The sequence below is a fragment of the Corvus moneduloides genome, chromosome 10 (assembly GCF_009650955.1).
Source record: "Corvus moneduloides isolate bCorMon1 chromosome 10, bCorMon1.pri, whole genome shotgun sequence".
Lineage (NCBI taxonomy): Eukaryota > Metazoa > Chordata > Aves > Passeriformes > Corvidae > Corvus > Corvus moneduloides.
Genome location: NC_045485.1, coordinates 10702825 through 10725156, shown reverse-complemented (window position 1 = coordinate 10725156; position 22332 = coordinate 10702825). Strand labels below are relative to the sequence as shown.

The 22332-nt window shown below is 42.3% G+C and overlaps 1 protein-coding gene across 4 annotated transcripts in view; it reads left to right on the top strand.

Annotated features, from left to right (window-relative positions):
- Positions 1 to 19946, top strand: part of PID1 (phosphotyrosine interaction domain containing 1) — an 89326-nt gene extending 69380 nt beyond the window's left edge. For 3 of the 4 annotated variants that reach the window (XM_032119883.1, XM_032119886.1, XM_032119884.1), the window contains exon 3: positions 17976 to 19946. In XM_032119883.1, the coding sequence (XP_031975774.1) occupies positions 17976 to 18452 (477 nt within the window). In that variant the 3' untranslated portion in view covers positions 18453 to 19946. Of the gene's footprint in view, positions 1 to 1649; positions 1767 to 17975 lie in introns of those variants that run through there. The other variant, XM_032119885.1, reaches the window with a different exon arrangement.
- Positions 19947 to 22332: the final 2386 nt, after the last annotated feature.

Genomic DNA, 22332 nt, shown 5'->3' with positions numbered 1-22332 from the left:
CTGCTTAAAAAACAAACAAACGAAGGTCTGATTCTCTGCCCATGATCTGGAAGAGGTGGTCAGATGCCATAATCACCTCTGAAGGAGCAGGTACTGCTCCATGCCATGTCCTGGTGACTGAGGAGTTCAGCCAGCTGGTGCTGAAAAATGGGACAGCTGTGTGTGAACCCCATCTCCTTCTGGCTGGGTGAGCACCACCACAGGGTGGCTGTGGGGACACTCTGACTCCAGTCTAGTTTGGGTGAAGCTGGCAGCAGAATGGGGTGCAAGGGGGTGGGGGGCTGTGTGTGGGGTTGGGCTCCCTGCTGCCGTCTCTTCCTGGGGTAGTGCTTACTGACCCATGCCTTCCTCCCTGACTGGCCGTGCCATGGTAGTTGGAATGTTCTCTGGGGTGTGACTGGGAACTGGGAAGGTGACATTCACACCATAGCAGTGCCAGTGCTCTGGTGACAGTAGGCACTTTTCTCTGACTTCTTGGGATTTCCAGATATTGTTGTTTGCTGTCTTAGTATACAATGTCTTTTTCTCTTTTTTTGCCTCATCTGTCGCCCTAGATATCACACATGCCTTGCACAGTAACTTCTCTGAACTTAATTCACTAATCTAGCTTGCCCAAACAAGTGTGTCATCTCCTTGTGACCATGAGCTTTCCTTTCCAATGGGCTTGATCATGTTGGAAGACTTTATGAGCCAGCAGAATAAATTTTGATCCCATTCAATTTTGGTCCAATTACAGCTATTACAATAGTGCCTGAGCCACATTAGGGACAAGCAGGGTATTTATCTTGGTTTCTGATTCTTACTCACTCTGTGGCACCACAACTTTGCTTTCATCTCTTACAGGACATGCTGTAGTAGTACCCCCACATTTCCCTATGTGATCTTGTATATACTGCACTGTGCATAAACCTGGTATATCAGGCATCTAGTTCTATGTACAGATTTCCTCACTGAAAACACAATTTATAAAGCCTTTTTTACTTTTTTGTCAGGTCTCTGTGAGCTTTCCAGATTTCCGTTTCAGTCAGAGTCCTTTAATGTGAGTGACCATGGACTGTGCTGCTGAAGATGGGGGGAAGGGAGTAAACATCTAAAGGGCTTCATCATTTAAAACCAGGGATTGCTTCAAATGACAGACATCAGTGCACAGGAGACTGTGCTGGCCACTATATTTCTGCTTCCTGTGCTCTGTGCCAGAGGTTAAAATCGTGTTTGTTCCTTCCACATCACAAATGCTGGTGACCAAGTGCAGAGTGGGTCAAACTCAAAACAACCTTCCTGTTAGGCAGTGCCTAGGAATAACTTGGGGCAGGATGAAATACCTCAATACATGTAAAGATGCATGTTCCTATAATTACTTGGTATTTGGGTAATGAACCAGAGCCCAGCCTTTGCAGTTGCTTCAAGTCATTTTACTGGTTGGCTTATCTGGGTTATGGTAGATCAAACAAGACCGTATCATAGGACCCAAAGCTTTTGGAAAGGTTGCTGAGAAGAGTTTTTGTTTCCTTCCATGTCATTTACTGTCAGGAATGTGTGTTTTACCTCATGAAAGTTACCAGGGCCCCCAGCTCTGCCCTTGGTTTTCTTCTGATCAGCTTTTATGCCTTCTCTTGTTCAAGGGTGTTAAAATTCCGTTCTCCTTTAAGCTGTAGCTGTTTTGCATGAAGTCACTCAAAGGGAGCAGGGAAGACCACTGCTGTGCTCTGCTGCCTAAGTTTCCAGGAAATTCACATGAGCTGACATGGAGCACTGGGAGCCCCAAGGTCAGTTCTGCTCCATAACCTTGCTGAGGTCCTGTTCTCTGTTGCTTTGCTGTTAAAGAGTTGAACACCAGTCTATCTTTTTTAGTTAAAAAACCCCACCACAAACTCCACTATTTTCTTAGTAACTTCAAGCTGGTATCTGTTAGAAGAGAAAAGAGCTATAGCTCCTTTCAACCAGGAATTCAGTATGATTTCAGAATACAAGGTGTTTGGTGTTTTGGCAGTGCTGTGCATGTGATAATGCCCTTCAGGAGTGATTAGGGCTTTGTTCATCTGAGAATCATCTGCTGAGACGTGCATATGTAAGTAGAAGAAACTGTGATTACAAGAGTTTGCGTTCCTTATCAGGTTACATAGTGGTAAAGGAGAATGATTGTACATGTACCTAAGTTAAGGTCTTTGAGTGTTATGAAAACTGCTCTGTGTGTCTTTAGCCATTTATGTGGAAGGATTTGTGATAGTGTTTTGTTGATTCTTTCAGAATTTTTCCAGGCCTTAGATGATTGTGCCATTTGGCAAAGTCCAGAGCTTTATCTCCTTTTCCACACTTGCTGGACACTCTTGGATACAGAGTTCTCTTCTGTTCTTTTACAGCATGTATTTACTTAATTTTCCTTTCAAAAAAAAAAGTAAGTGCCTGAAAGTGGCAGCTTAGTTGCTGGAATTGGAGAAAAATGCAAGCGAGATTGAAGCCCGCTTTTGCCATTGCATTCTTGATTTAGTTAGATTTTGGTTATACCTGATGTTGTGTTGTGTAAGAGTTTTAAGTGTTAGCTGGAAAGTGTGAAGGACGTTTATGTCTCCTTTGCCTAAAGCATGAAAGGAAAAGAACATTTTCCTTTTAACAAGAAACTCCAGAGCAGTTTGGACTCTACCTCAAAGAGCAATGTTTGGTTTCCTGATCTCTTCCAGACAGTTCTTAATACAAGTCCAAACCCAATCTATAAGTAGTAGCCAAAGTGGTTTTTGCCTTCTCTTAAGCTCCCTTTAGCTAAACCTAGCTGTGCTGGTTATGTATTTTTCCAAAGGGCAACAGCCTGATATAATGGAGAGTAGATTTTGCTTTGGCCTGTGGTACCATGCCGTCATCCTCTTGGACCACCTCCAAGAGAGCACAGGTGGCAGTTCTGCTGGGATCTCACAGCTTCTCTGTTTTTATTAGGCTTTCTGGCTGGTATCCTCTACTGTATGACCCACCCTTGAGATGCACTTTTTGGACCACTCCATGGAATTTCTTCTGGTCACCTTCTAAAATTTCATCCCAGTATCTTAAATTAAAAATGTCTGGGTAAACCTTACAGTGCTTGTTCTAGTCATTGGTTTATGATCACATGAACTACATTTGAGTGACTGTAAGGAGCACAGGAGTATCTTTATTCATAAGCCATGTACATCTATGAACTTGCCTGTGTCGGGTGTGCTCTCATTTGCAGTTTACCCTCGAAACAGCTGCATAACCCTCAAGAGCTTTCTCCAGGTCATGTCATGGCTCTGTCTCTGTTCCACACATTTCCAGTCTTCCCTAGATAAAGTTCCCACTTGCTGCAGTTTCCATAGGTTCCACACTCTCCGTGGGCTCTGTCCCAAGCAGGTGCTGCTCACACCTACTTCCATTTTCTGGCCAGTGCAGGCAGTGCTGGGGCGGGGGGGCACTTGTCTGTTGCCAGGATTGCACTTTTCTGGGAGCAAAGGAAGGAAGCAGAGGAAATGGCAGGCAGGAAAAAAGTAGATGCAAGAAAGTAGTGAAATTACCTTGCTTTGTATATGCCTGTCCTCTGTATTTGCTTATTCTTGGCTGTTTATGTAGCCAAGAGTCTGGGCGTGTAGGTGGTGCAAGGCCACTGCTCCCGCTGTCCCCTGCCATGCTGGGAGACACCTCTCTAATGACACTGTGCTGGGAACGAGGCAGTGTCCCAAGGGCTGCAATCATTGAAAGCTGTCTCTCTTTTTGCAGGAGTTGCACTCTGAGCATGGCTGCTGGAGGCCAATTTCTGTTTCTGCTAATTGCACTGCTCCCTCATAAATTGCCCTTTCAGTTTCCCTCAGTAATGCTGTTCATCACCTCCTCTTTTAAACTCTGAATTTGGCATATATAGGGACATGTAAGCAGCTGCTGGTTATATTTTAATGATACAGCTTGCTAAATGCTTAAGAAGAAAAGTGTTACAAATAATTCAATAGAGTTATTTTGTAGTACATATATATATGTCTGTCATAGCCTGTTAGAATAGCACAGCGTCACTTTAAGCATGCAGATAGGAAGCTGTGTGTTTGCGCTGCTGAACAATTTGGGACCTCAGGAACCTAAGGCTGTAACAGGCATTACGATATGATGCATTAATGGCGTTTCTGGGTGTTACGAGTTTGTCCCCAGAAGGGCTGTGCTGCAGTTCACCAGTGCATATTGCATGATCATGCTGCCATGGGAGGGGCTGCCTTGTTTTTTCTGTAGTTGGTTTAAATGTGGAGATTTTTATAGTCTCTCTGGTGCTTTTGTGAGAAGGGGAGAGGCAGTTGTGTTCTATCTACTTTTTAAAAAATTAATGTGTGACCTTGTGTGGTAATGACAAAACATGAAGAAAAGTTATAATCTATATTGTCTGCCACAGTACTTGATTTTTCAGGAGGGGACTAACCTTTACTTCAGCTTTTTCTCCTTGGAAAAGAAAAGGTAAACAAGATCCTCCAAAGAAACATCATGTGCTGGCTGCCCTTGCCTGGAGTGCGAGGTTTGGGGGGTTTTTTGTTGTTGTTGTTGATTATTTTTCCCCCCAGGAAGTTGTTGTAGATGCAGTATGCTTTCTTGTAAATAATATTCCCTCTCAGGAATAGTTAGGTTGGTCTGTTCAGATTTGATTTTTGCATACATGGCTTGAACTTTAATGCTGTTTGTGGGTTGGCACTGTAATTAAAGACTCTTCTGCTTGGTTTCGGCCCAACAAGGGATACCAATCTGTTTTGATGAGGAGGCAGCAGAGGGAAAGAGTGGAAGGCTAGAGGCAGATAATAGGAAACAAATAATATAGTATGTGCTTGTACTGTAAATACCTGTATTTTCAGCATAAATTAAATTCTTTCTTACCCAAAATGCTGTTTGCTTTGTATTGTGGTGTCATATTTAAGCATTATGCATAACTAACCTAAAATATATGTAATTTTCTATTTAAAACCATTTAACCAAAATAATAACAGCTTTGGTAGGGAATGAGAGTGTTAGAAGAGGCTTAGCAAAGGCTCTAATCCTTGAGTAAAAGTACAGCCACGTCTCATACCGGTGCTGTATCAGGCTCCCTGGGAACAGGAGCACTTTGCTTCTGCTTGCTTTGGCCTACGTGGGGAAAGCTACATAATTTTAAAGGATGAATAATTCTTTATTTGTTAATGCACACACCAATCTCTCTTGCCTGCAATTTTAGATACTGAAAGAACGGTCAGCTTTTCTTAAAATGCTTGACACGTGTTGCTGTCTGGGCTCTTTCAAAAATCTCTCTGTCAATATCTCAAAGCAAAGGGGGAGAGCACTCAAAACCCATGGGCTTTCTTGAAATGCCTGGAAATATTTGGTTCCTGCTCTCTGGGGAAGAGAAACCTTCCCCTGTGAGCAGTTTATTTCTGTCTTGGCCATTGCTTTGTCAGTTCAGACATTGCTTCTTTATTCTTCTTCTTTATTCTTCCTTTTTGTCTGATCCTGGAAAGTGCTGGAGAAAGTATTACTCACTAGTTGGACTCTTAGTTCAATGTGATCAAGAACTATTAAGCTCTTATCTGCTTATTCTATTAAATAATTTTAATAACTATATGGAAAACTGTAATTCTAGGATGATGATAAATGAGACTGAGTTTTTGCTTGTTACAGAGTGTGAAATACCTTGTTAATGGAAAATGTTAGAGTAATTGTTTATATAGAAAACAATCATCCGAGTTCTCAGATTTTTTACCATCTGTATATTGCAGTCATAGTTAACAATATGTTTATTTTTGGGTGGTGAGACCTCCTTGAATTAATTTTGCTACAGAATGGCCTGTGCTTCATATGATGCCTTTTGCTTCAAGAGAATGTCATAGGCATCCTGTAAGGTTCATTTCGTTAGGAAGCTGTATTCTGTTGTCATGCTGAAGAGCCATTTCAGAGTCAGTGTTGCTTTATCCAGAACTGGTCCTCTGTCCCCGGTTAGGCCAAGCAGCAGCTGGGGTAAAGGTGTCTTGAGTGTCAGTGGCAAAGCCCCTGGTGGGCTCTCTGCTCCCTACAGCTTGGCCATGTAATCCCAGGGACTGCTGGACTGCAAACTGGAAGGTAGAAAATAGGATTATGGTATTTTTAACTGCTGGTATTCATTATTTCATAAAGATGGTAAATGTGAAGAAAAACAGTGAAGGATTTCTTTATTTTCATAAGTACTTTCTTTTTTCCTTAGATCTCTAAAATTTGCACCAGTTTGTCCTTTATCAAACCGATCAATAGCAGGGCTATTCACTATAGATTTTATCTTTGCAAAGTTAATTTCAGAGCCAGTAAAAACTATGAAAATGAATTTTCTGCCCTTTGTAAAAGCCATGACCTCAGCAATACAGAGAGATGAACTGTGGGTATGAAGGGAGCTCCTAGGAGCTTGCCGTACAACTGGTGTGAATAGTGATCAGTCTGACCTGCAGCTGTCTGAGCGGTGCTGGGGGCAAGGTGCTGTAATAGATGACATAAATTGCAGCAGCGATACGTAGAGCTGTCCCCAGAGAAGAGGACCTTTGCCTCCATCCCTTTCTTTCCTCCAGACAGTCCTCCACTTTGGAGTGCTGCTTTCCAGGCTCTCCCATCCTAGGTTTAGTCTTTCCTTTCATCTTGGCTGAAATTAGCACTATAGAAATCTCCATGTCTCAGTTTTTGCTTCAGGTGGTTAAGGGTTGTATTTCTGGCTGCTTTGTAGGCTTGTCATTGTAGAGGTGAAATCCAGCCAAGAGAATGGGTTGGAGGCAATGCAACTTTTCTGGGAGAGGTGCTAGGGTGGTATTGTGATTAAATTAACCAGAAAAGGAAGGAGGCTCCCTCTGTGACACTGTAAAAAACCTCCTGATGCTGAGAGAAATTCTCAAGAGATGAGGATCTCTGGAGCCCAGAGAGCCTGATGAGTGTCCAGTTCACTCACAGGGACTAAGGATCGCTTTCAGGTCCTTGTGTGCTGGTTGGAAAAACATTATCTAAATGGAAAGTGACTAAATCCACTTAGATGCAATGTACTAAATCCATTGTGAAAACGGGACCTTGGAGGCACTGTGAATCATGGCTTTGGAAATAAATTAAAAACTGTATGGCACTATTGTCTTCCATCATTTTACTCTTTGGGACATATTTATTCCTTTAAAGCCTTTTGTTTAGTCTGCTAAACTAAAGATTTAGCAACATACTGTTGCATTATTGAGTGGGAAATTTCTGGTTTAATTGTAATACAGTGTCATAAACCTTAGAGTCAATGAGATTGAAATTCTTTTTTGTCTGTGTAGAGCCTGTGTTGCTGTGGCCTGGATCCAGAATTTGATAACACAGACAAATGATAAATTAGGCATATTTATCTAAGGGCTCATTTAGCAATAAAAAGTGTTGTTTAACTATATTTACTTCTTCATAATGTGTTTAGTGCTTTTTATTAAGTTGAAATATGCAAGGTCTGTTTTTCATTGCTGTAGTGTAAGAGCTCCATCCCAATGTAGGCACTGTGTTTCTTCTTCTCCAGCCTTCAAATATGACTTTTCCTGGAGATGCTAAAACTTGAGAGAGCTGGAAAAATCTCAGAGGGTTTTGCTAACTCATGGAACTCATTTCACATAATGATTCATGAAGGAGATGTTAAAGTAATGACAGAGTATTTTAATAGAAGACTTTGTGGGATGTGGGCACAATTACATTTATATGGGGGTGGTATTTCTGTGTTCCCCTGTACTCTTCAGGGAATGTGTTTCATTTGCAGTGTGTGAATGACAGCAGAAGGAGCAAGTACTGCCATTTCTGGGAATCTCTGTAGTTTGTTTTGTAATTTTTCCTTTCTTTGAATGGTACTGGTCTTACAGCACTTGGGGGAGGAAGAATTGAAATAATTTTATTATCATTACTTCTGCTCTTCCTGCTATGTAGGCCTGACACTTCCTTTGAAATACAATCCAAATTTGTAGTCATCTTCAGTGGTTCCCAAAGCTGGCTCCCTTCCCTTTTGGTCTTAATTTCAGGTGTTGTCAAGTTGTGCCAGGAAGCAAGTGCAGTCGAGATTTTTGGTCTCCAGAATTGAATGTCTTAGTAACAGGTTTTGTTCAATTTTATTACTTGGCATCTTCTTTTGAAAGGAAGAACTAAAGGGGAAACACAAGGATCTCCTGGGGAATGCACAAAGAAGGGAACCTTGAAGACAGATCTCTTACCCATAAAATATAGTGAAAAACATGGCATTCTGCATGGTTTTCTGGGAGTACTTCAGTGTCCAAAGTCTTGGAGAGGATGTAAAATGCACGTGCCTCAGTGGAAAAGGTGGCTGAAGTACGTAACTGTTCCTGTACTCCCTCTTTGCATGCTCCATGAGGTACAATCAAAGTTTTTGTAGGACTGGTGCCAATGTGAATTTTCCGTGGGTTGGAAAGGAAGGGGAACAAAGTAAAAGTGAACAGTCTGCTCTCCTCTGTGTCCAGGGCTCCTTCTCTCTACTATGAGACAACAGCTGTGAGGAGCCCAAGACTAAAAAGCTTTCTGAAACATTATGAGGTGCTTAATCAGATTTCCATGTTCAGTTTCAACCTCATGTGAATAAAGAATGTGTAGTGAAAAAGGTTTGTGTGTACTTTGAACATAAACATGAAGGTAGGTGTCTATTTGCAGGGAGCTCGTGGTCATGCAAACTTAAGCCACATTCTCCTGACAGAAGGGATGTTCTCATTGTGAAAGTTTTGAGGTATCAGAGGAAAGGTTTTGGAAGGACTTTGTGTGAAGGAAACTTCAAGAAATTGCAATAGTGGCTACAGAGTGGGTTGGTTTTCTCACTTTCCTGGCTGCCTCCACCTCTCTCTTTGCCTGTGGAGGCTCCTGAAGGACAGTGGGAAATGAACTGGCTTATCCAAGTATTAATTTCAACCCAGTGGTAACTGAGTACAGAGAGAGGAAGTTATGTGAGGCAATGAAAGGAAACAAAGGAGGAAAGTGATATAAATAGCAACATAAAGAAAATATTTGGGAATAAAAGTGATCATTGACTTGTACAATAGGGTATCCAGCAGCCCTACTGAGGTTGTGTATGATGGATGTATTTGTTCATTCAGTTATCTCTTGCACTACAACATTTTAAAATTGCTGCTAGAATGAAATTGATTTCTTGAGTTTTAAATAGTGCAGCATAAATCTTCCACTCACACCAGGACTGAAGAGTCTCTGACTGCAAGCTCACTGCAGTTTGCCAGTTCCACTTGATTTCATTTCAGATTCATCCCCGCAAGCCAAACCACAAAAAGAGCTTCCTGTCCAGTGGAGAACGAAATGCAAGAGTTGATCCTTTTGTTGCTAACAGGAGGCTGCAGGGAGCAGAGCTGGCTTTTGCTGAGGTTGTGTTTGGGCTTGGTTAACCATTTTGCCAGTGAGGCAGAGACTCCTGGCGACTGGGTATAAGTTGGACACTCTTAGGTCCAACTGAGGGCAGTAGTTTTATACTTGGGGTAGTTTATAAAGACACTTGCTGAGCAGCAGCCTGGTGTAATGAAAGGTGAAAAGCTTGGGTCGTTGTGTTTCTCAGGACTGTCTTCCAGAAGGAGAAGTTGGCTCGCTGCCTTATTTTCTCCACACTCGCTATTTGGCCTGTGGACTCAATGGGCTTTTTCTTGTTGGCTTTTTTCCCTCTCAGGGCTTATAAATTAAGCCATCAAGGGTAAATCTTTTCTCTTCCAGTACATTTATTTACTAAATCTTAAACTTGCCAGATGTTGATGTGTTTTCCCGTATCCTCTTCAGGCAGTGCGGGTTAGCGTTGATGATGGGGCTGATCACATAGGATAAGGAGGATTTCGCTCCTGTGGGCATTCTGCAGAGGTTTTTGTCTTCTGCTCTCTCCCCAGCTGCCATCAGTGGGAGGCCTGGAAGAGCTCTGCTCTGGGAGGATGAGAGGTTTATTTGGCCATGAAGAGGGGCTCTGAGATATCGGTATGCTTTTGGGTGTCTTACTCAGAGCTGGGACAGCATCTCAGAGATGTGCCCTGCACTTTGATGCCTGTCATCTGCAGTTCCTGGAGTGTTTGTCCTGCACAGTGTTTGAGAAGTGAGAGGTTCTTCATGGGTGAGCTCTGCCTTCAGGAAAGCCCCATTCCTGAGATGCTGCCTTGAGCTGGACATTGGGACACCCACCCTGGACCACAGTAACTCACCTGCTGCCATGTTAAAGGGCTTTGCTAGGCAACCCCAGCAGCAGCAGCACTGAAATTGGTATTATGTTTTTCTTTATACTGGGGAAGAGCATTTTTCAAGAAAAGGTATTTTCACAGTGCCCCAGCTCTTTCTTCTTCTTCACGTGCTACAGCTACTGAGAAGCATGGAGGCTGTAAAACCTGAAAGAACAGTGATGGACTAAAAGTAATCAGAGCTCTTGTGTCCTTCAAAGGCATTTGGGTGGGGAATTACATCCAAAGTGACCATTCTGTGCTATCACTTTACGCCTTACTTGTGGGGTGAACCCTTCCTGGGGGGCAGCTAAGGCAGGATCTGCTGCATGGTCATGGCTGAGAAACACATGGGAAAATAAAGGCACCTGCAAAGGGCTGCTGTGAGCCTGGCTGTGGGGATGGACAGACAGATGGAGCAGCTGCTGCCCAGCATTTGTTTTTCCTTAGGAGTTCTGAAGATGTAACGAGTCAAATGCATTTCTTGCTGGGCTTGTTTATTATTTTTGTTTTCAAGGGGGAATTGTAGCATTGTTTTAAGACTTAAGTTCAGCTTTGGTCCCACAAAAGGAGTCAGATGCTGGCTCTTGACTTAACTGCTGAAGAGGTACTGACAATTCCAGCTTTTTCTGGAGCTATCCTTTGATTCCTTGGAATAAATCAGACATTAACTACTGATCTCTTTTTTTTTTTTTCCCCTCCTAATCCAGTGGGCAGCTGTCAGAGTTGATGGTTATTTTCCATTAAATAGTTGCCTAGCTCAGTCTGTTTTCCCTCTGAATTTTGTGTCAAAAATAAAATAGTTCTTCACATATTTCTGTAAGCCACATTACTGCGTTTACTGTGTATTTCTGTGTGCTGAGGAGCCCTGCTGTTCCCACAAAGACCCTTGTGTTTGTGCTGCAAGGCTTTGGCTGGACACGGGCAGTGTGGGTGAGGAAGCAGTGACAGGCAGAGGGAAACTGTGCAGCCTTTTTACTTGACTGAGTTATTTTTTTGGGTCTTAAGCAAACGTTGCTTGAATGCAGTTCATGGTATTTGCTCAGTGATCCAGTGGAATGTCTGGGATATTTTTGTTTTTCCTTCAGAGCCAAAAAGCAGCTTTTGCCTCTAAATCCCAAGTTGCCAGCCTGAGGCTGAGTCACTGTGCTTTAGGGCAAGGAGAGCTGAGCTGGTGTGCTGAGACGGGGTACCCTGTCCAGCACAGAGCACTCCTGCTGTGCCTAGAGCTGGATGTGTTAATTAAAGATGTTGAAAATTACTCCACAGCTGAATCTGCTTTTACTGACATGAAAGCTGTGCCAAGCTGTCGGGCAGCATGCTGCAGGCCTGTCCCACTCGTACCCCAGCTCCACTGGGGATAAATAAAAAAAACAGTTTCAGCCATCAAATCTGTGACCCTTTGGTGAGCCCTGACTCTCCCCAACCACTCAGCTTGGAGGTGCCACTGTGGGCTTTGTGCACGCTGTCATTGCATTCAAATTGAGCACAGGTTTCCGGAGTAGCAGCTTCTTGCAGAGGTTTCCAGACCTTGTAATGATGTGGAGATGAAGCTGCTGTGTCCTGGCCCCAACAATACATGCCTGGAATCTAGGTGAAGCTTGTACTTGCTCATCTGCATCTGCTTTTGTACTGCAAACTCAGGGAACATCTCCATGTATGTGTTCCGCAGCAATTTTAAACAAGACACGCACGTGTCCTCTCAAACCTGCTTTTGGCTCTCTTCTTCAAATCTCCTCTGTATTCTTCTTTAAAACTTCTCCAAGTTTACCCAGTCTTTAGGCTGGTGGTTCTTGCGTGGCTGGGACAAACTGACAAACTGCAGCCATTGGAACAGGTTTTCCACAGGGGGGTGGTAGAGTTGCCATCCCTGAAGGTGTTTAAGAGATGTTTGGATCTGGTGCTGGGTGATGTGGTTTAGTGGCTTAGGGGTTACAGTGGTGGTGCTGAGTGGATGGTTGGACTGGATGATCTTAAAGGTCTCTTCCAACCCTCATGTTTCCATGATTCTGTGATGTTTACTTGCTGACTGGAGGGTCTATACCTGTGTGTCTTAACAGAGACCCTTCCAGTCACTTTCTTCTTTGCCACGTATCCTGAAGGTGCCACTAGAGAAATTCTGTTTTCGGGAAGAAAATGTCTCATTAGCTCTGTTTGCCTGACCTTTAAGTGAGGAATATCCTACTGCCTTGATCAAACATAATCAGTTGCAACTAGACCAAACTTGAGGCTAAAGGAGTGTTTCTTTTAAAACACTGATCAACACAAGAGACAGGCATCTACTACTAAGATTTGCACAAGATTCAAGATCCTCCAGGGCATCCTCTGGGGACTGCAAATATGCAGAGTAAATACCTGCTGGCTCATGGTCAGTGCTCTATTTTTAAGATTTTTTTCATTTTCTGTGTTGATTTTGCTGACAATGACCCTCCTTATCTGGTATGAAAGAAATATTAAAGAAATAACCAAGGAATTAATTTTACATATGGTCTTTTGGTCATGGTCTTTAATATTGAGACAGCCCAGAGTCCTGTGAGCATACGTGTTCCTGTGCCAAGCTCCTGTGCCAAGAGAGCATCTGTCCTCCTATAATGCAGTAATTATGGGTCTTTACAGCTTGGATCTGCTTTCTTGGAGCACTGATAGTCTACGGGCTGGGGATAGGAAACAGAAGGAGGAAAAGTCATTTGACTGCCCGACTTTAGATGCCCAAGTGAGGCTTGTGAGATAGGAGCAGTATGGACATACGGTCCATTGGGGAGTCAGATCTGAGGTCAGATCGACATTTGTCTCCTATGAATTGTAAGTGAACAATGTGAGATCAATGATAAAAGAGTTGGGTATGAAAAGAAAAAACCCTGTATTACTTCTGACAAATCATACTGTGCTAGAAGTGTAAATGTCTATGGCAGCTGCTCTTACTGGTCTTTTCAAAGTTGGGAAGCTCTTGAACATAGTTACTAAAAGACATTTTCACTATACATTATTGGACCGAAGGGGCTGAAAACAACGTCAAAATACTCAGATATTTCTGCATTTCCAGGAGAGTGCATGAAAAATGGCATCAATTATTCTTCATGTTCTTTGACATGAGATGTCTCTATATGTCAGATGGGTGTAGCTGCATTACAAAAGGGCAAAGGCACAGCATTTTTCAGTTGAGGACAGTTTTGTCAGATGCTGACACTGGTGTTGGCAAGTCTCAAGGGTGAAATAAGGAGCTCTTCAGAACATCTCGGCTTTTACTAAAGGTTTGAATGCTTGCAAGCATAGAAGTGCTGAAGTCTCAAGTGTATTTTATGTCATAGTTGGTGAGAGTGGCTTGCCAGAGGATGAAATTTGCCATAGAAAGGCTGGAAAGAATGTGGATAATTTTTAGCATGCACACGAAATTTTTGTGATGTGTATGTATCTTCCAGAAATTTGTGGGACAGATGGAACACGCAAACCAAAGGACCGAAAGGGCCATAAATAAATATACTCTTATCCCTGGTAGAAGATATGATAAGAAATACCTTCACTGCTTAAGGTTAAGATAGCGGCATTGAGCTGAATTTGTATTCCTTTTCTCACTTAAAATACAGTGTCCAAAGCAAGTAAAGGCTGCAACAGCTTGATCATAATTTACTTGTTAAAACCAACCTTTAGCTCCTCTGCCTTGCACTGAGGTGAGAATCATAGAATCATGGAATCAGAGAATCATTAAGATTGGAAAAGACCTCCAAGATCATCAAATCCAACCTTTGACCAAACACAACCTTGTCAACTAAACCATGGCATTATGTTCCATGACCAGTTGTTCCTTGAAAACTTCCAGGGATGGTGATGCCACCACTTCCCTGGGCAGCTCGTTCGAATGCTCAACAGCCCTAGAGGAGAGGGAATAAAGCTCCTGGCCTCACTGTGTATAAGATGACACTTGCTATAGGATATGCCACACTTGCACAGATAAGTAATTTTTCTGGACTGATGTTTGCTGCCAGGTGACTTCCAGAGTTTCAGAGGAAGGAGAAGTGTTATTCAGTCTTGGTGAACTTCTACTGGTGGTCAGAGGTGTATTATTACAGATGTGGCTTTCAGCCTGCACTGTGGCTTTGCCTGTCTTTGTCAATGATCACTCTCTGGTCAGTAAAGCTGTGCAGTTGATTCTGTTCAGGCACTTCAGTGTGTTTTTGTACATACAATAATAACTTTAACAACAACACTACTGGTGCTACTGCTACTGTCTTTCTATGCCCTTCACATCTGGTTCTTATGAGTATTAAAGATGAAATTCTGTTTTGGTTTTGGTTGGGTTTTTTTTTATAATACATGCCAGCTTCACAGTGATGAGATATCAATGATTTTGATGGGAAAGAGCACCAGTAGAAATTTTTGCCTCAAAATAGGTTTCTTTTCCATCTGATAATGAAAGGAATGATTTGTTCTTTGACCTTTGTTTGGCAGACTTGGAAATTGAAAAGAAAGATGGTTGTACTGTAATAGCTTCACTCTAATGATATGTGTGGTCAGTGGTTTGTGGGCACTTAAACAAAGGTGGGTATGCTGTGAGATGCGTCGAGGTAGGAGCCAAAATGCAGGGAGCACTGCTTGTGGAATAACCTTGTAACTCCAAGCTCAGGGAGAAGTGCCTTTTTGTGGGTCAAAGAGGTGTCTCTCCAGCCCCTGTGTCCCTGTTCTGTTTTAGCAGGGGACCATGCTGTGATGAAATGTTGGACATCTGTCTTCACCAAGAGCTTCAGTGATGCTACTCTTGTGAAATGCATGTATCTCAGCTAGAGGGAAAAAAGATCATTCATTTAAAAAACCAAAAAGTAACAGCACTAGTAGGTGTAGACATTTCTATGTAAGACACAGTGCAGGAGAACTCTAAAGTTGAGACTTTGTTGATTTTTTCCTGTGAACTCCTTATTGTAATGTCTAAGCACCTTATAAATATTTATGGCTGTGTCCTCAAAAGAAAATGAAATTTATATAATGGAGGTTCAAAGTGATGTTAAAAGAAGCAACTTCTCAAAGGTTCCTACACAGTTATATCATGACAGAACTGGGACAGCAAATCAGACCAGTATATCCCATTTTAGTAAACAAGCCAGTATCCCATCCTTATTATTAGTTACTTTTGCATTGGCTCCTTACAGATTAATTCACTGCTTTTTTTTCTTAAAATACAACTACTTTATTTTAGGGAAATCCATTATTTTTTGTAACTTCACTCTTAAGGAGGCCACACATGGATTGATGGCCAACAGGGGGTTGCAGTTAGCTGCTTCGGAGGAACAGAGGAGAACATTAAATTCAAATTTATGCTGCTGTGTGACAACTTACTCTGATCTTGGTCTTTGGCTGCTGGAGGAGTCCAAGCATCACTTGGGAGTTGCCCAAGCTCAGAAGCTGATGCTGTGTGCTGGGGTGATTTTGCAGCACAGAGCTCAGCAACACTGCCTGCCTGGGATGGAGTTGCCTTTGCTTTCCTCCCCTCTCTCCATCCTCATGCTGCTGCTCAGGGCAGCTCACGAAATATCCGCAGCTTCCTTTTTAGGAGAAGCCAGTAGTGAAACAATTCCCTGCATCCCCTGTTGTGCATGCATGGGAGGTGCTGATTTCTGTGGTTTCCAGGTGACATTGGTCTTCCCCAAACACCAGCCAGGGAACAAAATGTTGCAGTGGTGGCAGCTCTCTCCTGCAGCCAGGGATTCAAAGCTGTATTTGGGCAGTCACAAAGTGCATGAGCAAGAGGCTGTTTTGCTGTTCCTTGGGGTTTAAAAGTCTTTGTACAAATCTCTTTGAAGTTGCTGAAGGACTTCTGATGCTGCAATGGGCTTTGAATTTGACCCAAAATGTCAGTTTACAGTGTTTGTCTTTTGTTAGCTGGCTTGTGAGTATGAAACAGTGCTGAGCGAACCTTTGGAGAATATATTGAATGTGCAAATTTGCACAATGATCTTGCTCTGTTCAAAGCAATATGACTTTGGGTATCTGTTGAAATACCCCCCAGTATGTTGCAGACACATTCCTCTTTGGTCCTGTATGTGTTGTTTGTATGTATTCAGTTGGCACTGTGAGCTCTGAGGTTTTCTTTTAAGTTTTCCTACAGTACTTTGGGGAGCTCAACTCTCATCACTAATAAAATAACATAAGGCAAAACACTGGTAGGTCTTTTCTTGTTAACTGTTCTAGCTGTTGCGTTTCCCACTGTTCCAAAAAAAATAGAAAGCTTTATAAGATTCAACATATTCCCAGTGCAAATCATGAATATTTATAGACAGAGAATGAGACTTCCCATTTTGAAATGTCAGTGCTATGAAATTGCTTTTTTGGCAGGCATGATTAAGCCACACAGACTTCCAATAAAGTTTTGTAAGCTTTTTCCTTAATTATGGCTTAATTTAGGTCTCTGAGTTTAACAAAACGTATGAAGCTTGCAGCAAAATATTTTTCTTGTGGAAAATTTTGTTTGCATGGATTACACATTCTGTATTTCTTGTGATTATGATTTTTTTAATGTGCTTAAATGTGGAAATCCCATGTTTTTTCTTTACATTTCTTAACACATTTACAACATAAAAATAACCTGTACTGTGTGTTTAATGCAGATTTTTCAAGAATTTAGTTTGGAAAGTGCATGTTATTACTTTTTTCCTCCAAATGCCTTGAGTAAAATGTAGAGGAGGTTATAGGATATCAAGCAAGAGGTAAAAGATTTTCTCAAGCAGTTACTGCTGCGAGAGATGAGGAGCAATTTTGCTTTCATATAGTTGTTCTTATATGCACCATCCCGACAACAGCAATAAACAGAATAATCTGCATAATTGTACTTATGTGGCATTGACCTGTGTTTTCCAGAGAAAATCCCTTTTCCCAGATAAAATAATCTTCCATTCAGCTGTAAGTGGAAGGAAGCCTCATTAGTAGCTGCACAGATTTAGGGGAATGTTTCTGCACAGACTTAATACAGAATTTTGATTTGAACCTTCTAGTGGATTTGATATTTGGTGAACAAAATACTGTAAAGGCACTAAAAACCACCTTGCTTTCCTGTGCTGATTGGATAACAGGATATTTACTCAAAAGGACTAGACAGAAAAGCAGAGAGATGATGTGATTAAACTAAGGTAGATTTATTACTAGATTTTTTAACAGCGTATCTTCTGAAATGGATTTATTAGTATCTCAGCCCTGCTCAGAGATAAAGTTTTGAACAGCTTTGAGCTATTCCTGGCTTAATACTTAAGTAGGGAAATACTTACTTAATAATACTTAAGTGGGGGAAAACCAGAAAATTTTGGAAAAGAAACAAACTGTTTAAAATCCTCTGCTGTGATCATGCTTTTCTGACTCCCTGCAGCCTTGCATTATCAAACTGAGAATATCTCTATCTCCCTAATACTAATGTTTGAAATATGATACAAATAAATCATTTGAATAAAGTAGGAAGGAAAAAACAGTGGTTTGCATCACAGCTACCTGGGACCTGCTCCCAACAGCACTTGCACTTGCTAAGGTGACCTTAGAGGGAGTCATGGGCTCTAAAGCTGGGCTTTCTAGGGGAGGTGAAGAAAATGGAATGCCTTATAACTCAGACACTTGGGCATTTTTAATCTCTGGCTTTGAATGGTGAAGTCAGCATCTGCAACAGCAAATATTTGGAAAGCAGTTTGAAAACTGTTTAACTGAAAATGATGCAGAAATCGGGGAGTTTGTGGGGGGAGGTGTGTGCTTTTATTTTCCAGATGAAACTCCCCGGGATGGCAGAAAGTACCACCAGAGTCTGCTCTCTGTGTTTTCACCTATCTTTGCTCTTCTTTGCAGGTTACATATTTGGGTAAGGTTTCCACAACAGGGATGCAATTTTTGTCAGGCTGCACAGAAAAACCAGTCATTGAATTGTGGAAGAAGCACACGCTCACCAGGGAGGATGTTTACCCAGCTAACGCCCTTCTGGAAATTCGCCCTTTCCAAGTCTGGCTGCACCATCTGGACCTCAAAGGTGAGGCGACAGTCCACATGGATACCTTTCAGGTAGCACGTATAGCCTACTGCACTGCTGACCACAACGTCAGCCCAAACATCTTTGCTTGGGTCTATCGGGAGATCAACGATGACCTGTCCTACCAGATGGACTGCCATGCTGTGGAGTGTGAGAGCAAGCTGGAGGCCAAGAAGCTGGCCCATGCCATGATGGAGGCCTTTAAGAAGACTTTTCACAGCATGAAAAGCGATGGCCGGATCCACAGGAACAGCTCATCGGAGGAAATGTCTCATGAATTTGAATCTGATGATGGCTGACTGAACTCATTCATGGTTCAGCAAAGGCAGAAATGGCTTAGGGAATGAGAGCTGATAGATGAATAAGCAACAATTGAAACTTGGGAATGAAAGGACTGCCAAACACTTGTCTGACCAGCTTTTTAAATCAAAAGAGCAATTTTGTACCTACAGACATGCATCATTAAAGTAATTACGTTGCATTGAAATCTGCTGCTGTTGTAGAAGTGAAAAAAAAATCTCCCTCCCCCACCTCTGTCACCCACCCATCACTATCCCTTTCTCGTCTCTGTAGTTCAGGTGCATACCATGAAGTACAGTCATTCCTGCTTGTCTTACGAGACTGGTCAGGCAATCTTATTAGTTGCTTCTCTGGCATTCCTAGCTGCGGGCTGATGCTGATGCACAAGAGCAAGTAGACCTGGAAAGCCCTAATGGTTCCCGAAGAATCTTTCTCCATGATACATCACACAAATCCTTTGACCATGTGTAGGGTAAGACAGCCATACATAGCCTTTTAGACTAATGGCCTGGCATTCTGCAGTTAATTCACATTTCACAAATAAAAAATGAAAGATGCTTGTATGTACACATTATATCATATGCTATCCTTTATTTTATTCGTTGTACCTATTTTCTTAATATACCTGCTGCCATGTCTTTCACCCAACACCAGTAGTTGCAGTTTCAGACTATGTACTGCAGGATACCAAAAAGGGGGGGGCAGAAGTACTCCCCGGTGGCTGGGGGTTCAGCAAGTCAGTGCTGCTGTCTGTGCATTGTCCTACCCTGATGTGCTCTGCAGGAGGGGGGGCCCGCTGGGAAGAGTTGAGGGACGCTTGGGTGTGTTGGTGTTTGAACTGTGACTTCTCATCAACCTCAGGTCTGATGTGATCCGAGCACGGTGGGCACAGCTCTGTGTCCCCGCTCTCGCATCGCTGGTCGAGCAGCCCTGGTGGGATGGAGCTGGCAGTGTCTCACCACACAGGGCTGCCTCACTGTAGAGATCAAAGGAAATGGTCCCTTAGGAGTCAGATTTTAACATCTGTTCCGGTTGAGAACCTCACGTTAAGATTTCTGTATCTTTCCTTGTTCACAGATATACAGTCATGCCTTTCTTAAATGCAGATGTTTAATAAAACTCAAATAAAGGAAAAACTTGTTTCACTTGATATTTTTTAAGGCTGAGAGCAGATCAATAGTTTGCAAGTAATGCTGCTCCTTTGTACAATTTTGTTCGTAGTTATGGTAATGTTAGGGGCACTAGGGCACCTTACAGAAGCCTTAAAAGAAAGCTAATCCAAGCAGATAGCTCAGCGTCTGTGTTTTGTGTCTCTGTGTTTGTATGTGAGAGTGTATGTGCGAGTCCAGTGATGAAGCATGTAGATTGAGCATGGAGATGTATTGAGGAGGGCCCACACCTCTTGAAAATATGCTTGTTGCTTTACAATGTATGTAAACTGTTCTCCAGCATAAATGCATTCATACTTTAATAAAAAAAAGTTTTGAGTTAAACCTTGTTAGTTTTAAGCTGTCTTTCCAATGTAAACTCTGTGGTTTTATGTGTGTGGGTTCTGTGTTTATTTCATTTAGTGGAATGAAAATGTTAATTTATTTCCATTTAATTATTACATCACTCTCCATGAGAATTACTGTTAACATTTTTAAATTATTTTCTTTTAAATATTTAGGTTAATTATTGCTGTGAGGTTTTGTTTTGGTTTCAGGTGGGGGTTTTTTGTGGGTTGGTTGGTTGGTTGGGTTTTTGTGGTTTTTTGGTTTTTTGGTTTTTTTTTTTTTTTTTGTGTTGTTGTTGTTGTTGTTTGGTTGGTTTTGTTGGTTATTTTGGGTTGGTTGGTTGGGGGTTGGTTGGTTTGGTTGGTTTTTTTTTTACTTTGTGGAGTGTGGACATGATTTATAATTTTTGCTTAGCAGGAGGTGGCAGAGATACCCCCCCCCCCAACCTGAGCAGTTGAAATGAGCTCTGCTGAGTGGGAGCAGTATTGCCTTGCTTACAGAAATTACAGAGTGGCTCAGGTAGGGCATTTGATGGTGGGATGGGGAATATACCACCAGGCTGGCAGCTTTCAGTTTTTCTCTGAATCTTTGGACGATCCAGTGTTTCCAAATACAGGTCTAAAAAGTGATTTCTCTTTTTCTTCCCACAATGTGTACTTTGAAGTGGAGAGTCATGTATGGGCTATATGCTGATAAAAAAAAAAAAAAAAAGAAAAGAAAAATCTGAGTCCTGCTGTGTATATAGTTGTCTTTTTGACCAAAGGCAGAATTAGGGAAAACTTCCTTCAGATTTTGACAAATTATTTTCTTTTGCTCAGAGGTGTAGTCATGTATTAGTTTCCTGACTTGTTTGGATGCTCTGCCACCAAAGCTGCTGTGAATGGGTGTGTGGAATCCCTCATTCCATCCTCTCAGCCAGATGTCCCTGCTGACAGCAGAGGAGTTTGTCTGCAAGCCGCAGCTCTTCTTAGCCAAGGGCTGCTGGAGTGTGGAAGGGGCAGGAGGATCCCAGCCCACCTCATACAGGAGCTGAGGTGCCTCCTGCCAGCCCTATGGAGAACTGCGGTGGATGATTTGGGTTTGAGATTTCCTTTTCTGGAGCAAATACTTAGACGAGTGGGGTGTGTTCCTGTTGTGGGATGGGTGTGATCTTTCTGGCTGACACAGTCTGCCCTTCTCACCCCCCAGTGCGGGCCAGAACACAACTGCACAGAAATGTTGTCAGCAGTGGTGTGGCAGCAGGACCAGGGCAGTGACTGTCCCCCGGTGGTGGGCACTGGTGAGGCTGCACCTCGAGTGTTGTGTCCAATTTTGGGTCCCTCGCTACATGACACTGAGGTGCTGGAGTGTGTCCAGAGAATGGCAGTAGAGCTGGGAAGGGTCTGGAGCACAAGCCTGGTAAGGAGCAGCTGAGGGAACTGGAGAAAGGAGGCTCAGGGGGACCTCACCATTTTCTACAACTCCCTGAGAGGAGGTTGTAGCAAGGTGGGGGTTGGACTCTCCTGCCGGGTAACAAGCAATAGGACAAGAGGAAATGGCCTCAAGTTGTGCTAGGGGATGTTTAGTTTGGATATTAAGGAAGGTTTCTTCCCCACAAGGGCTGTCAAGCACTGAACAGTCTGCCCAGGAAAGTGGTCATCATCCCTGCAGGTATTTAAAAGAAGTCACCATCCCTGGAGGTATTTAAAAGCTGTGTAGACATGGCACTTGGGGACATGGTTTAGTGGTGGGCTTGGAAGTGCTGGGTTAACATTTGGGCTTGATGATCTTAAAGATCTTTTCCAACCTAAACAATTCTATGATTCTATGATCATTTGATTTTTTTTTTTTTAATGATCTTTCCTCTAATGTGCTGGGATCTGCTGAAAATATACTGTCTCCCTTAAGTCACCTGCCAGTGTGGATTGAGCAAAGAATTCCTTTGTTGAGGTTTTTGCTGTTGTCTTTTCATTTTTATTTTCTTATACAAGACAGTCTACATTTCATGTTTTACAGATGTACTGATTTACAGTGGGTTGGGAAGTTCTTCCAGAGATATTTGATACTGTGGCATCTGCAATAATTCCTTAGTGATTGGAGGCTGTGGATTACCTGAGAATTTTGCATGATAAAAATAAAATATAAGGGAGAAAATTCTAGTCCTTTTATTAGAAAATCAGACCCTTTGAAACACGAACCAGCTGTTTTCTAATAGTTCAAACATGCAAGGGAATATGAGGGAATGTGAATTGCAGTTTGTCTTTTAAAACATGAGATTTGAAAAATAATCAGTATCATGAGTTTGGATCCTTAGATAATTTGGAATTCAGGCCAAATCTCTCTTCATTGTCAATTCCAAATGTGTGATGCCATTTGCAAGAAGGAGAAATGCTTTCAATCCTGA